Source organism: Eublepharis macularius, chromosome 5 (assembly GCF_028583425.1).
Source record: "Eublepharis macularius isolate TG4126 chromosome 5, MPM_Emac_v1.0, whole genome shotgun sequence".
Taxonomy (NCBI): domain Eukaryota; kingdom Metazoa; phylum Chordata; class Lepidosauria; order Squamata; family Eublepharidae; genus Eublepharis; species Eublepharis macularius.
The window spans coordinates 171833339-171850173 of NC_072794.1; the positions used below are offsets into that span (position 1 = coordinate 171833339).

A 16835-nucleotide genomic window follows, 5' to 3' on the forward strand; every position below is an offset into this window, starting at 1 on the left:
AGGACACACATTTCTACACACACTCAGGCAGCTGCAGGGGAGATGTTGGCCGGGATAGCTAAACAGACCCTCGGGGTTCAGGGGCAAGTACGCCTCTGAAGGCTGGCGGCTGAGGGGAGGAAAAAGCAGGAGAGGGCTAGTGGCTTCACGACCTGCTTGTGGACTGACTGCTGTTGGAACGAGGCTGCTCCGGGGCCGAGCAAGCAAGCTGCACGTTCTGAAGGATGCAAGTCAAGCCCCCCCCCACCCCCGCGTGAAACCCCAGGGGTCCCTCTGAGCCTCCCTTGAGCGCCTTTGTGGCGCCTTCTGGCTCTGGAATGCTGAAGGGGCTGTGCAGAGCTCTGATTGGCGGGGGGCCTGTGACATCACAAAGTAAGCTCCGATTTCGCCATTTCATGTTGGTTTACAGACGAAGGCAAATGCTTGGTTTAAAGGGAGGGGGGCACATTAAAACGTCATGACTGCAGAAGTATATTATCATGCAAACCAGGACTCTGAAACAGGCACCCAGCCAGAAAGGGCGAGGGAGTGGGGGAAAGGGGCAAGATCAATGAAGGAATCATGAGGTTCACTGCAGGGGCAAGAGCAGGTGGCTGTGGTGGAAGAATCCCCAGCTGCTCGAGTGATCGAAGGGGCACGGTGGTGGTCAAGACCCCCTCCCCAGGTGAGACGAAGATCAAGCAGCCCTGGCTGATGGGGAGGGGTGGGCTCAAAGAGGCCAGCGGTTAGGGAGGAGATGGCAGGCTCTTTCAGAGAGGGTGTGGGGCTGGCTCCTCAGCAGGGCCTATAATAATAATAATAAATAATAATAATAAATAATAATAGCAACAACAACATTAGATTTAGATACTGCCCTTCAGGACAACTTAACACCAGCTCAGAACGGTTTACAAAGTGTGTTGTTATTATCCTCACAACAATCACCCTGTGAGGTGGGTGGATTTGACAGAGCTGTGACTGACCCAAGGTCACCCAGCTGGCTTCAAGCAGAGGAGTGGGGAATCAAACCTGGCTCTCCAGATTAGACTCCTGCCGCTCTTAAGTGACTGACCCAAGGTCACCCAGCTGGCTTCAAGCGGAGGAGTGGGGAATCAAACCTGGCTCTCCAGATTAGAGTCCTGCCGCTCTTAAGTGACTGACCCAAGGTCACCCAGCTGGCTTCAAGCGGAGGAGTGGGGAATCAAACCTGGCTCTCCAGATTAGACTCCTGCCGCTCTCAGCCACTATTCCAAACTGGCTTTCTTGTTTCAGGTGTAGAAGATGAGAGGAAAAGCTAAGCTCAGGCAGCAAAAGTGGGAAGAGTTCCTTCCCCGTACCTCTAGACTGAGTTTATTAAGTGCCCTTCTGTGCAGGGAGGTTGAATAAACAGGGGCATATGAGGGCCTGTCATGTTCAGAAAGGACACGGCACACACACCCCTCCCAGGGATTAAGCTCCAATCCTCAAACAGCTGGAGCTAAGGGTGGGCTCTTCCTCCAGGTCTAAGAGGTATTAGGAAGGGATGAGAAGGGTTAATCCCAGAGCGGCATCTTTCAGGGCTCCAGAAATTACACCGGTCCAAATGAGGGCAAAGCAGGAGGCAGAGGGAGGGGAACCTGGGCTGACCAGATGAGTGCCGCTTTCTGAGAGAGCCTCAAGTACAAGCAAAGTGGGAAATGAAAGAGGAGACAGCCCCCTCCCCCTAGTCCCTGTGAGCCCAATCCTCCCATTCTTGAGGACAGCAGGGCAAGAAGCTGTGGCACACAAGCTCAGGTATTGCCGGCTGCACCATGTGGATCTGGGGCAGGGCAGCTGGGAGATCCACTTCAGTTCTTTTCCACAAAGACCCTGCAGCCCACTGCAGTGTTGAAAATAAGGAGAGCATTAGGACCGAGCTGCAGCCTTCCACGGACAGTTCTAGCAGTCTCCATAGCTGGACACTGAAATCTTGGATTTAAACTCCAGACCTTTCCTCAGCTCATCCACACAAGCACCCCCCCCCCAACTGCAAGGCACAGAGTGTTGGCCATGGATACTTAAGAACCCCAGCTCTCAACGTCCTTTTCTTTTCAAAAAGATCAGGTTTCTAGTCCTCTCGGCTACAGAAGTGACGTGCTTATAAACATGCTGGATAGGGTTTGCAGAGAGGACCCCGTGCCTTTGGGAAAAGGCTGTTCTCCTTCCCACGGCTCCTCAGAGTCATCCTTCACCCTCTGCCGAACCACCAGGGAGGGCCCTTTGGCTGTAGAGGGATGTGCGGGGCTTTCTTCCACTCCCAGGATACAAAATGGACTTTGGGCCACACAAAAGCAAAGCTGAGCATCGCTCTGGTCCCACAAGCCTCGTCCAATGCCCCGGCCCGACCACCTTGCAAGGCCAGCGCCTCTTTCCCTCCTGCTCTTTCCCTAACCACTGCCCAGTCGTGGCCTCTTGCTCACTGTGGCGGCTGCATCTAGTTTTCTTGGGAGTCTGAAAAGCAACAGGTGAAGTGCAAGGGGCGACAGCTCACTTAGGGCACTACATCGTGTAGCAGATTAAGAATCAAAACACATAGCTAAATAGTTATAATCAGGGCTCATCTGAAGGGGGAACGTGCCGGAACAGCGTTCCAGTATAGTGGGTTTTGGCCCCGCCCACGTGATTCCTTTTCCTCCCCTCTGCCTCCCCTCCAAAGGAGGGTGAGCTGCTTCAGTTCATTCTGCTGCTTTATTTTCATCCGTGAGAGAGTGAGTGTGAGTGAGTGAGTGCAAGCTGGGCTGCTGGGCTGGGATCTCCAAAGGAGGGTAAGCTGCTTCAGTTCATTCTGCTGCTTTATTTTCATCCGTGAGAGAGTGAGTGTGAGTGAGTGAGTGCAAGCTGGGCTGCTGGGCCGGGATCTCCAAAGGAGGGTGAGCTGCTTCAGTTCATTCTGCTGCTTTATTTTCATCCGTGAGAGAGTGAGTGTGAGTGAGTGAGTGCAAGCTGGGCTGCTGGGCCGGGATCTCCAAAGGAGGGTGAGCTGCTTCAGTTCATTCTGCTGCTTTATTTTCATCCGTGAGAGAGTGAGTGTGAGTGAGTGAGTGCAAGCTGGGCTGCTGGGCTGGGATCTCCAAAGGAGGGTGAGCTGCTTCAGTTCATTCTGCTGCTTTATTTTCATTCGTGAGAGAGTGAGTGTGAGTGAGTGAGTGAGTGCAAGCTGGGCTGCTGGGCTGGGATCTCCAAAGGAGGGTGAGCTGCTTCAGTTCATTCTGCTGCTTTATTTTCATCCGTGAGAGAGTGAGTGTGAGTGAGTGAGTGCAAGCTGGGCTGCTGGGCCGGGATCTCCAAAGGAGGGTGAGCTGCTTCAGTTCATTCTGCTGCTTTATTTTCATCCGTGAGAGAGTGAGTGTGAGTGAGTGAGTGCAAGCTGGGCTGCTGGGCTGGGATCTCCAAAGGAGGGTGAGCTGCTTCAGTTCATTCTGCTGCTTTATTTTCATTCGTGAGAGAGTGAGTGTGAGTGAGTGAGTGAGTGCAAGCTGGGCTGCTGGGCTGGGATCTCCAAAGGAGGGTGAACTGCTTCAGTTCATTCTGCTGCTTTATTTTCATCCGTGAGAGAGTGAGTGTGAGTGAGTGAGTGCAAGCTGGGCTGCTGGGCCGGGATCTCCAAAGGAGGGTGAGCTGCTTCAGTTCATTCTGCTGCTTTATTTTCATTCGTGAGAGAGTGAGTGTGAGTGAGTGAGTGCAAGCTGGGCTGCTGGGCCGGGATCTCCAAAGGAGGGTGAGCTGCTTCAGTTCATTCTGCTGCTTTATTTTCATCCGTGAGAGAGTGAGTGTGAGTGAGTGAGTGCAAGCTGGGCTGCTGGGCCGGGATCTCCAAAGGAGGGTGAGCTGCTTCAGTTCATTCTGCTGCTTTATTTTCAGGAAATACCTGGAGATTTTTGGGGAAAGGGGCCTGAGGGGTGGGTGTTGCCTTCTGACACACTTACATTTATTGTTCGAAGCACTTTAAACATTATCTCAGTAATCCGTACAACAGCCCTGTAAGGAAGATCAATGCCACCAACCCCCATATTCAGATCAAAGCTGTTCAGGGGACAGCTGAGGATGGAACCAGCAAGGCTCCTGACTGCTGCTGCTCCTCGCTGGGCTGCCAAGAGAAAAGGCCCAGTAGGGGAAGAAGCAATGCTGGAAGTCCACAGCTGTCCTCGAGCTCAGGGTGTCTGGTGGGCTTCTGGCCCTTTGCTTCAGCTCCTTCCAAGACTGGGGCTCTTTCTGACTCTGAACCCTCACTGGTGGAATTCTCTTTCAAGTGCGTTTTGGATCAGGCGCTTCCTTGACTCCATTGTTGTCTTTTTTTAGACTTCTGGGATAAGGCCCCTTCCTGTGTTTGCTTCTGCCCAGCACTACACATGGGCACCCACAAATGCTTGCAGAATCCAAAGGGGTGGCAGTGCCCAAAATGGCCATGGTACAAGCCAGCAGGAGGGACACGTGCTCGGGACCACAAAGACCCAGGTGGGGGGGAATAGTTCATTACCGTTGATCTCTTAGACCCGAGGAGATCGATGGAGCAAGCTTTGGTGGTCAGGGACTGGCTAGATTTGGCTAGGCGAAGCTAGGCTAAGCAAGCGTCTGCCCTCTTCTTACCGTTACTGTGATTCCCTGTCTGGAGCGAAGAGGCGGGTTGCAGGCTGCCCCCGAGGTTCCCGTAGCTGCGGTAACTGTAGTTCAGGCTCCCGTTGATATAGACCGGGTCTTGAGAGAAGGAGGCTGGCAGTGAGTAGGACGAGTGCGTGACGGTGGCCGAGTCCCGGGAGTGTTGCTTGTCCAGGGCAACTGGCTCGTCCTGCAGCGAATGAGAAGACTGAACGGTTACACCCGCCAGGACAAGAAAGACGGTGAAAGGAGAACCTCTTGGCAGGCCGGGAAGCAAATCCTTTTAGCCCATCAGGACCAAGGAAGTGGCCGGGCTGTCTACGACACAGTGCCACGGCCCTCGTCTTTTCCTACAGATTAGTCCCCCCCACACACACACACACCAAATTACGCCAATGCCCGCTGTAATATCGAGTCCACACACTGGCCTTGGAAACAGGCGACCCACTAGCTAAAGAATTCTTTGGTGACTAATCACCGGGTCCTTAGGGATTTAAATCTACCCAGTTGAAATTAATTATGTATTACTAAAACTGAGCTCTTTTCTTTTCTTTAAGATGAGGCAGAAAGCCAGAGAGAAATGTCATGTGCAACGCCCCCCCCCCCCCCCCCCGGCCCAAAAAAAGCCTTGTGCCGTGAGCAGAAAAGCTCGTGACTCCTGACTTTTCTTTTCTTGAACCGTGACACCAGAACAGCTTCCCCAAGTGCACCAGCAAGCCCAGCCAGGCTGCTTTAAATGTGCCCTCGGTAATGAACTCGAGTTGGGACCACGCGGCCGATTAAGCCCACGGAAATGTAAAACCCTGCTTGGAAATGGATCTGTGGGAGGGGGGAGCGGGGCTGCTACTCAATTAACCACTTGGGTCAACACAGGTAAGGAAAGGTTTGGCTCATGCCTAGCGGTTGGAAACCGGAGGAAGAGACCGTGCTTCACTTGGCCTGGCCCTGCAGCTGGGCAGGGCCAGGAGGGGAGGGGGATACTTTGCTTGGGACAATAAAACACCTTCAGCCAGCCCCATGAGGGTGTGGGCGGGGCGGGGGGAGAGAAGGAAGGAGAGAATCCACCTCTTTGTTCGAAGAAAAGAGTTTTTACAACTGGAATATAGATTTCCATAACTTTGTTTGTCTTTGCTTCTGGCAGACATGTGACTGGGCCCTGAACACCAGGAGTCACAGTTAACCCTGCCCGCAAGATTTCCCACAAGCTTCTGAGCAAATTTTCAAGCTGTTTTCTATCCATGGCTAGAAAACGAAGGGAACATAACCACCAATTCCTCCAACACCTACAAACATTCATAGGGCTGGAAGGGATCTCCAGGGTCATCTAGTCCAACCCCCTGCACCATGCAGGAAATTCACAACTACCTCCCCTTCCCCCCCCCACACACCACCAGTGACCCCCTGCTCCATGCCCAGAAGAGGGCAAAACACCTCCAGGATCCCTGGTCAAACTGGCCTGGGAATCAAATTAGAAATGCGATTTGGCGGCAGACAGGTGTTCAGAGAGCTGAAAGTGGCATGACAACAAGGGGGGGCACGCCTGCCTGTTTGCAGGTTCCAGCTGTTTTTCAGGCTCCACAAACAGCTGCACAGGCCACAGCAGCAGTGCTGGAGGGACAAATGTGCAAAGGAGCGGCCAACAACCTCTCCCAAGGTGCATCCACTCTGCCTGCAGCTGCAGGACCCCCCGATTCTGCACCCCTCTCCAAAGCTCTGCTGGCTCCGGGGCCTGTACCTGGGATGTCTGGTAGATCTCCAGCCGCATTCTCTTGGCTGCTTTCCGCGTCTCACTTTCGCAGGCGGCTGCCAGGATGTTCTCGGCCATGGCTGAGGTCAGATGGGGTGGGGTGGGTCTGGTCTGGGGAGACGCACCACCAGGAATGTCAGTTTAGAAAACAGGGGTGGGGGGGAGAGACAGAACAAAGAGGATCTGCGTGTGTGCCAGCCCACAAGGAGAACAGGCAGAGAGAGTGCTTGGAAGAGGCGGGTAATGTTCAAACGGCATTAAGCAAACTATTCCCAGTCCATGCACATGGAGGAGCAAGAGAGCCCGTGGGAAGAGTTCTGGGGGGGTGGGGTGGGGTATCATTGCTGGGGAACAGAATAGGACTTGGAGACCTTTTCCGTTACATGTGACAGCAGCAAGAGTATTATTTGCAATAAAATGGAAAACAGGTATTTGTCTTAATGTGTTAGAGTGGAGAGATAAGATTCACGAATATGCAACAATGGCAAAACTGACTACCTATCTACATAACAGCCGAATTTTGGGGGAAATGGAAGGACCTTTTTCATTACTTAGGCAGAAATTAACTTTAATTAAGGCAACTTAGACAAGAATTAAAGGGGGGGAAGCTGATACTGTAGTCTGTATAGGTAAAACTAACCAAGGAGAGGGAATAATACTAATAATGTTCGATTTATATACCTCCCTTCAGGACAACTTAATGCCCACTCAGAGTGGTTTACAAAGTATGTTATCATTATCCCCACAACAAAACACCCTGTGAGGTGGGCAGGGCTGAGAGAGCTCCAGAGAACTGTGACTGGGCCAAGGTCCCCCAGCTGGCTTCAAGCGGAGGAGTGGGGAATCAAACCTGGCTCTCCAGATTAGAATCCTGCCGCTCTTAAGTGACTGATTCAAGGTCACCCAGCTGGCTTCAAGCGGAGGAGTGGGGAATCAAACCTGGCTCTCCAGATTAGAATCCTGCCGCTCTTAAGTGACTGATTCAAGGTCACCCAGCTGGCTTCAAGCGGAGGAGTGGGGAATCAAACCTGGCTCTCCAGATTAGAATCCTGCCGCTCTTAAGTGACTGAGCCAAGGTCACCCAGCTGGCTTCAAGCGGAGGAGTGGGGAATCAAACCCGGCTCTCCAGATTAGAGTCCCGCGCTCATAACCACTGTACCAAACTGGCTCTCGGAGAAGGAGAACTATGGTGCATCTATGCTTAGGTACGGCAAATGTTGAATGTATTTTTTTACTAGCTCAATGTAAGTTTAAATGTTGTGCTGTACAATTCTCAAAACTATTCTATATGTACTGTATATGCAGGACTGTATAAGTCTCAACTTAATTTCTAATTTAGTATTTGTATAATCTTTTATTAAGCACTTTCTATTTTCACATCTTTTTTCTTTTAAATAAAATCTTGAATTAAAAAAAAGAAATTGGACTTGGGATTCTTGGCAGATCAAATTCCACCTTTGCCCTGGAGTCACTGAATGGGCCAGGCACTCTTACCCATCAGAGGGAATACCGAAATTGCCCCCCTTACAGAGCCACTACAGCAATGAAATACAGGGAGGATGGTACTTCGACACATGAGAAATGGTGCTGGGAGCTGGCTGCGAAAAGACATTGGGGCCTGAAGGCCTCTGCGGCAAGGGCGGGGATATTCACCATTTCCATGCCGTTCTTCTTCATTCGGCGACAGGATTTGAGGTAAGTGCGGATGCGTTTGCGAGCTCGTTCCTGGAACTCGGGGAACTGCCTGCTGCACGATTCGATGATGGCCTGGATTTTCTCTTTGGGCTGCTTGGAGATGGGAACCATCCGGTCCAAGTTCTCATCCACAAAGAGGCGGACGAACATCTGCCAAAAGAGGAGGAGAAGGGGGAAGAGATGAGGCGGTGCTGCCGAGCCACCCCCTCCTCCCCCATAAACATGGAAAGGTTTCCCTCCGTACATTGAAGGCTTTCAGCCGTTCCGGGTCCATCCCTTCTGAGTCGTTCATCTTATCGTTGTCCTCGTGGTCCTCGTGGTCGTCGTCGTCATCGTCTGCGGCGGGGGCTCTGCCGACGGTCAGGTCTTCGGGACAGCCGCTGACCTCGGTCTTGACGGAGTCGTAACTGCCAGAGCTGTACGGAGGGGACTGCGGGAGGAAACAGCAGAGCCCTCACTTTGTAGGATAGGCTGAGAAATTGTGATGGGCCCAGGGTCACCCAGCAAGATTCCATGGCAGAGCGGGGACTCGAACTTAGTCCTGGTCCAACGCTAAACACTATATCACAAAACAGTAAAGAGTCCAGTAGCACCTTTAAGACTAATCAACTTTATAGTAGCATAAGCTTTCGAGAGCCACAGCTCTCTTCATCAGATGCATCTGTAGCATAAGTTTTTGAGAACCACAGCTCTCTTCGTCAGATGCATCTGTAGCATAAGCTTTCGAGAGCCACAGCTCTCTTCATCAGATGCATCTGTAGCCTAAGTTTTTGAGAACCACAGCTCTCTTCGTCAGATGCATCTGTAGCATAAGCTTTCGAGAGCCACAGCTCTCTTCATCAGATGCATCTGTAGCCTAAGTTTTTGAGAACCACAGCTCTCTTCGTCAGATGCATCTGTAGCATAAGCTTTCGAGAGCCACAGCTCTCTTCGTCAGATGCATCTGTAGCATAAGCTTTTGAGAGCCACAGCTCTCTTCATCAGATGCATCTGTAGCATACGTTTTTGAGAACCACAGCTCTCTTCGTCAGATGCATCTGTAGCATAAGCTTTCGAGAGCCACAGCTCTCTTCGTCAGATGCATCTGTAGCATAAACTTTCGAGAGCCACAGCTCTCTTCATCAGATGCATCTGTAGCCCAAGTTTTTGAGAACCACAGCTCTCTTCGTCAGATGCATCTGTAGCATAAGTTTTTGAGAACCACAGCTCTCTTCATCAGATGCATCTGACGAAGAGAGCTGTGGCTCTCGAAAGCTTCTGCTACAATAAAGTTGGTGAGTCTTAAAGGTGCTACTGGACTCTTTGCTGTTTTGCAGCTACAGACCAACACAGCTAACTCCTCTGATGCTGTATCACAATGGCGCTCGCGAATACTTTTCGTCTCTGCAGACCCATTAGATCTACGGAGGAACTGAGCTCATCCAATTGTGCATGTGCCATAAATGGGCGCTCCTGATGCCAAAACAGCTTCAGGGACCTCCTGGGAGAGGCAGAGCTGGATATCCTTTGGTGCTGTGCAACCCTTCCTCAAGGTACCCTACCGTCCTCCATCACCCTGAAAATGCAACCAGCATCTCTTCCTCACCCCCCCCCCCTGGAATTCTAAGCCACAAGACCAGACCAGCTTCTCTCTGTTACCTTTGCACAGAGTAGCCAAGATCTTGACTCACTTAATTGTCAGACAACTTTTTAAAAAACTGTGTATGTTCATCAGGGTACTTTTGGATCCACAGGCATTTCCCCGTTCCTTCTTATTTTCCCACCCATATTAAGCCACCCAAGACATGCGGTTGGCTCAGGCCGCCTGCCCCTGGGAACCAGCCCTGGCAGAGGTTTGGCTGGTGGGAATCCAGGAAAGGGGCGTTCTGATTGCTGCTCCCGGACTCGGGAACTCCTTCCCACAGGAGCTGAGGACGGCCACTTCCGTAAAGGTGTTTTGGGTGGGCTTTGAAGAACTGCCTTTTCTGGAGGGCCTTTGAGGTAGATAGCTAAGAGCCTTGCTACAAGTGACATTTTACATGTGAAGGATAAAGGATCATTTTCGCAAGTCATTCTGGGAACTGAAGTTCCTCTCCCCCACCCCTTTTCCTTCTGTTCCTTCCCCTCGCTGCCTGAAGAGACAGAGAGAGCCTACGGCAACATCAGCTTTTGCAAATCGTCTTGCTGGGGCGGGCGGGGGGGATGCTCCAGAGAAAGCTGAGACAGTTGCAGCTGCCTGCCCCAAAGATCATTGAGAGCAGGCTTGTGACTGGAGGAACCATTTGCAAAAGTTGCTGTTGCCGCCGGCTTTCTCTGTCTCTTCAGGCAGCGAGGGGAAGGAACAAAAGGAAACTTCAGTTCCCAGAAAGCCTTGCGAAAATGATCCTTTATCCTTCACGTGTAAAATGTCACTTGTAGCAAGGCTCTAAGAAGTGGGCTGGACTGGGGAATGGCGCTACTGGGAAAGTGACTTTTATTGGTATTTACTATACTGGATTGATTTTTCCTTTTAACAGAATTTTTATTGTATCTTACTGCTTTTTTAAAATGATTTTTATTGTATTGTAAATCACCTCAGGGACTTCTTAATTGAAGGGCAAATCTATAAATAAACTAAGCTAACATCAACCGCTGTGTTTTATGATGTGTTAAAATAAGTCAAACGCATTGTTCAGCTTACTTTTAAAAAGTTGTGCCTTTGCTTTGGGATTGGGAATTGTAGCCCAACAACGCATCTCCGGCAGCGAGTCCTTCATAGCCCTACATATCCTACAAGCTTCCTGGGAGAAAATGAAATCCTGCCCTCAAGTCAAAGTTGACTTATGGCGACCCCCCTGGTGGGGTTTTCCAGAGGTGGCTTGCCATTGCCTGCCTCTGCAACCCTGGTCTTCGTTGGAGGCTTCCCATCCAATTACTAACCAAGGCCGACCCTGCTTAGCTTCTGAGATCTGACGAGATCAGGCTCACCTGGGCTATCCAGGTCAGGGAACTTCATGGGAGAAGGAGAGGCAATTGACTCTAGTCTCTTGACCCAGAAAATACCCTTGCATTGATGGGACGACCATTGGGTAGAGGGGGCCAAACACACATGACTGGATTCCTTGCCAAGCAAGGCCCTCTGTCCTCCCCACTCATGGCTCATTGGCACTGCCCATAAGACTGTCACCACAGCCAGCAGAGGCCAGGCGACCAGTTCCTGCCCAGGACATCCGACTGATCTCATGGCCGTACCTGCCCTTCCAGACACCCACCTCGGCTGTGCTTTTGGCTCCGTACTTCGTGCGGCTCCGCAGGCCATCGGCACTGCAGCTGTCTGACTGGTAGGAGGGGGTGACGTGGACGGGGGTCAGCTTGTCGCACAGGTTGATGGGCTGGTCCTCAGAAGAGGCGCTGAAGTCCATGGGGGCTGCGGCTCCATTCCCGTTCATCTCAGGATAGGTGGCATCTCCCTGCGTGCTGCTCGAGGTGGAGGGATTCAAGGTGGAGGAGCCGTTGCCGCTGCAGCTCTCCGAAGAGGAGTCGTCTGGGGGAAAGAAAGCCTCGTTACCTCCGAGCCCACGGAACAGCAGCTGTGACAGGCCCAGTCCTCCGAAAGGAAAGGCAGGCTCGCGTCGCCCGGAATGCCTGTTTTCCATGGGGATTGATACCCGCCATCCTTACAGGTTGGTTGGAAAAAACTGCAGCGTGCCCCCCCCCCCCCCGCGTGGCCAAATTTGCAGCACACCCTGCTAGTCACGGCTGCCCCCTCCCCACACCAGATCGGGCCAGCTGTTTTTTTTTTTTTTGGCTGTTGGCAGAAGGGCTGGCTCCAAGCGAATCAGGAGATCTCTGGATTCCCCAAATCAAACTGGAAACTACAGGCCCACACGCGTTTCTGCCTCTGCTCATTTCCACCCAAACCCTGCCCCAGACCTCAAAAGCCATTGCTCAGGGGTGGCACCTAGGCGTGAAAACCTTCGAAGATGATGCGCCCCTCTTTTTTCCTGGCAACGTGTTTGCTCAGCGATGCAGAGGAAAATATTCTGCAGCACGGACAACTTAAGCAGTTGCTCAGTGCCTAAGGTAAAGATTCACGTACAAAAAAAATACTTCCTAAAGTGCTGCTACACGGAGCGTTGGACTGGAGTGGATGCTTTCTGGCACGGGTGGCATTTCCCAAGAAAGGCAGCTGTGTCCATACACCCATCTAAACTCCTCGGGCTCTGTCTAATCAACCTCTTTCTTGGGAACAGCATAAGCCAGTGGCTCATGCCGGGGTGGGGAGAATTCCGTTTCGGGAATTTTCCACAGGCTTTAAGCAAAGAAAGAAAACGAATCATCACAAGGCAAAGGACGGCAGAGGACAAAATCCGTACAAGATGACACTGTGAAGGGGGGCAGGGGGCCGTGCCTGAGCTCTTCATGCAGGTGCCGTCTTCCAGGGTAGTTGTGCCTCCGCTGGTGAGAAGTAACCTTGGACACAACACAGCAGTTTTTCAGAGACTCCGAGCCAACGGAAGAGGGCACACGCATCCCAATCTGCCTCTGATAAACAAGTTTAGCAGGTTTCCAGTATTGCCATCCCCCTCCCCCACCAAAAAACCTGCTTGACCAGAGATGACAGCAAAACAAGAGTGACCTGTGTGTCCATCACCAGGAGCAGCCCTTCTCACCGAATCCATTCAGAGCTCTCCAAAACAACTGCTTCCCGTCTCTGCTCTGGCCTAGACGATGGATTGCCATAACCCCGTGCTGCTCTTCAGCCCCACCCACTCCCGTCGCAGTCCTCTTGCTTCTTGGGACAGAACATGGAATCCAAGCCTCGTCTGTCTGGGGAATGCATGTGAGGGCTTAGCAAGAGGGCAGCTCTCCAGTGCTCGTGCAGTGGAGGAGGGTGTGGCCTGGGGCTTTCTCTGGAAAGGACAGGCCCGCTCCTGGGCCCTTTTGCTCTCTGGAAGGTCTTTCCCCTGGGGAGGGGGACCCAAACACTGTGGCCCAGGAAGCAGCGCTCTGGGCCCCAAGATTTGGCTTTGAAATCAGGAACCCGCAGCGTGGTCTTGGGCCACCCGCCCCCTGTCGGGAGTCTGCTTGAGAAGCCAGGAGACGGTGACCTTCACCTGACAAAGGTCTCCCACCCTTCCACAGTTCCAGCTGCCTCTCTACCCACCCCACCCCGCCCCGCCTGTGGATGTACCACCTCCTCCCTCTCCCCGCTGCTGCCAGGCTCGGCTGCTCCCCGGTTCCCATGGTGATGGTCCACGTGCTGTGCCTTGTCTTCCCCCCTCTCAGACACATTCATTCCAGCCCTGGCATCCATCACATGGAGCAGGCTCTCCCGCACTCACAAGGGTCTTGCACACAGCCGGCTCTGCCTCCATGTGCACGCCTCCCAGCGCACAGCAACACCCTGCACAGCTATGACGGGCGAGCTCTTCCAACCCGCATGTGTGTGGGGGCGCATGTGCGTGTTCTGAGGACACATCACACAGTGGGGTGCATTAGGGGTATGCAACACCCCCTCTCTGGGATGCAGAAGAGATGCATTCCTGGCCTTTTATGCTCATCTGCCCCTCTAAGGGAGATGCAATCCTCCTTATGCGCATGTCAGCCCCAAGATCCCAAATCCAGTGCTGTGGAGCCCCTTTGGATGGGTGCAGCAGTTGTGGGGCCTCTTCTGCATGCCACAGATGCACAGGGCAGGGCGTCCCGTGGCCCAGCAATCAAGAGACATTTCGACACACTCTCTTTCACGGGAGCATCTCCCCCCACCCGGAAGGCAGTAAATCCTCAGCCTCATGAGGTGCAGTCCTGGGAGAGGGGAAAGGGCGAAGGGCTTGCCGAAAGCTGCTTCCTGCACAGAGGGGAGCGCTGGGTGCCAAACAAAGGAGCTGCAGATGGCGGCCCCCGGCTTCCTGTTGCCTGCTTCCTCACAATTGGGGTCAAGCTGCTGGAGAAAGCCCCGTGGCCTTGCAACAGACGGGAGAGAGCGGATGGAAAAGAAAGGAGGGAGAAGAGGCTCCGGCACTCTCTGCCCCTCCCCTTCTGTAGGGAAAGGACCAAGACCTTCCTAACCCTTCAAGCAGCAGCCCTCCCCCTGCCCAAGCAGTTGGCAACCATCCACCTCTCCCTCCTGCCAGCTCCTGTATCACCTCACACATGGCACCTTTGTGCAGGTGGCCCCATGCCCCATGCCCGTGCAGGATGGCACTCTTGGGCTCTACAGAAATTCCTAAGCCCAGAAACACCCTCAAGGTTGTGTGTGTTATGTGCCGTCAAGTTGCCTCCGATCTATGGCGATTCTATGAGAGACCTCCAAAATGTCCCATCGTTAACAGACTTGCTCAGATCCTGCAAACTGGAGGGCGTGGCTTCTTTGACTGAGTCCAGCCATCTCCTTTTAGGTCTTCCTCTTTTCCTGCTGCCATTTTTCCCAGCATTATTGACTTTTCCAGAGAATCTTGTCTTCTCATGACGTGACCAAAGTACGATAGCTTCAATTTTGTCATTTTAGCTTCTAGGGAGAATTCAGGCTTGATGTGATCTAGTACCCACTTATTTGTCTTTTTGGCTGTCCATGGTATCCGCAAAACTCTCCTCCAGCACCCCATTTCAAATGAATCCATTTTCTTCCTGTCAGCTTTCTTCACTGTCCAACTTTCACATCCATACATGGCAATGGGGAATACCATAGTTTGGATTATCTCGATCTTGGTTCCCAGAGAGACTTCTTTATCTTTAAGGGTCTTCTCTAGCTCCCTCACAGCTGCTGCTCTTCCGAGTCTCCATCTCCTTCTGATTTCTTCCTTGCAGTCTCCCTATTGGTTGATGATTGAGCCAAGGAATAGAAAATCTAGGACAATTCCAATTTCCTCATTGAGACAGGGTCCTCAAGGGTAAGAATCTCCATTTCTTCCATCAGCCATTGCAAGTATGGGTTTGCGGGGGGGGGGGGGGGGACCATCATTTTTCCAGCCTGACTGTGAATAAGACAATTCAAAGAGAATTCAAAGGGAATCCAAGGTGGACAATGAAAGGGAGGAGACAGATCCAGAGGTGCTCTGCAAGTCTCTTCCTTCCCTCCCAGCCCCTGCACAGGGGAGGGGAGGGGCTCGAGCAGGCAGGAAGTGGGAGGGGAGGGGGGCGCAGCGTCATGTCCGAGAGGGGAAGAGCAGGCAACATTTGGCTGCTGTGCTGGAAGACAAAGATGAAGAAAGAAACAATTAGTGCAAAGGAAAGGAATCTTTAACATTGGTACAAAGATTCCTTTCCTTTGCGCCAATTGGTCCTTCGTTTTGCCTTTGTGCAGCCCCTTTTCCTCTTTGCTGCGCTGGAAGAACTGAGTGTGCGTGTGTGTATAATACACACACGCACATTCAAAAAGATCAAGAGGGTAGCCGTGTTTGTCTGTAGTAGAGAGCAAGAGCCTAGTAGCACCTATAAGACTAACAAAACTGGTGGTAGGGGATGAGCTTTCGTGAGCCACAGCTCACTTCTTCAGGTATCTGAAGAAGTGAGCCATGGCTCACAAAATCTCGTCTCCTACCACCAGTTTTGTTAGACTTATAGGTGCTACTGGGCTCTTGCTCTTTTCCACTGCACATTCAAAAGACAGTCCAAGGAAGAAACTTTCCTCTAATAGGTTCAGGGTAAGACATCTAGCCGTATTCTATCTGAGCCTGAAAGGAACCTTAGGCAGAGAGACTGTCTAGGCCTAAGCTCCATGCCAGAAGAGAGATTTTGCCACTGCCCCTGACCATACCCCATAAGAACATCAGAAGAGGCCTGCTGGATCAGACCAGGGGTCTAACTAGCCCTGTATCCTGCCCTACACAGTGGCCAAGCAGTTCCCTCGAAGAGCTGGCAAAAAAAAAAGCCACAGAAGCTGCCTCCCAGCACTGGGACTCGCAAGTTTGCTGCCTCTAATCACAGAGGGTCCCTTTCATCACCAAGGCTAGTAGCAACCGAGGGGCCGATTCATCCATGCTCGTGGCCCTCACCACATCCTCTGGCAGCAAATGCCACATTTGTCGGGGAAAGAAGTATTTCCTTTCTGTCCGTCCTGAATCTTCTGCCCATCATTGGATGCCCTCAAGTTCTAGTACTCTGGAAGAGAGAGACGTTCTCTGAGAGCACTCTCTCGATCCCACACATAATTTTATAAACCTCTATCATGTGCCCCCCCTCCCCCCCAAGTCATCTCTTTTGCAAACTGAACAGTCCTGGACACTCAAGTCTGTTCTCATAGGAAAAGTGCTCCAACCAGCTAATCTTCTTGGTGGTCTTCCTTCGTACTCTGGCTCAGGCCATCAGTCCTGGGGAGGGCGAAGGGCTAGGAAAAACACACTGAGCCCCCCCCCCCCCGAACCTCCTGCCCGGATGATTCAGGAAAGCGAGTGGAGCCCCAGGTCAAAAGCACTCCTGCTTGGGAGGTTTCAATGTCCACTGGGAATCCGTCTATTTCTGCTGCCTTTCCTCAAACCAACCGTGCCAGGTCAGCACCACAGCTGCCTCCACCAGACTGCGAGAGATCCCAGCGCGCACTTCTCTTGATTTGCTGGCATGTCTGAAAAGCCACCGCCCCTATTGGATCATGGGGCTGGTTGTATTCTGGTCTTCTCTCGCTCCCAAAGCCTCTTGGGAGGTCCTGGCCACAGCCCATAAGGAGTTAGGGCCCCTGATTTACAGTGTTGCCGAAGACTGGCTTGAACGTGATGGCGGGTGCGCTCCGTTTTGTGTCCAGCATCTGGTCGAAGTTGCACTGCTAGGCGTGCAAAGTCAAGCAGACTCACAGTGTTTAAAACAATCAACTACAAACCCCCCCCCCCAAATAATTACAATACAG

At 52.2% G+C, this 16835-nt stretch overlaps 1 protein-coding gene across 2 annotated transcripts in view; it reads right to left on the reverse strand.

Moving 5' to 3' along the window:
• Window positions 1–16835, reverse strand: part of NOL4L (nucleolar protein 4 like) — a 65415-nt gene that overhangs the window by 4595 nt on the left and 43985 nt on the right. For both annotated transcript variants that reach the window (XM_054980009.1, XM_054980008.1), the window contains exons 3-7: window positions 11266–11537; window positions 8280–8465; window positions 7994–8185; window positions 6329–6451; window positions 4585–4783 (exon numbers count right to left, since the gene is read on the reverse strand). In XM_054980009.1, coding sequence (XP_054835984.1) covers window positions 4585–4783; window positions 6329–6451; window positions 7994–8185; window positions 8280–8465; window positions 11266–11537 — 972 coding nt within the window. The remainder of the gene's footprint in view (window positions 1–4584; window positions 4784–6328; window positions 6452–7993; window positions 8186–8279; window positions 8466–11265; window positions 11538–16835) is intronic.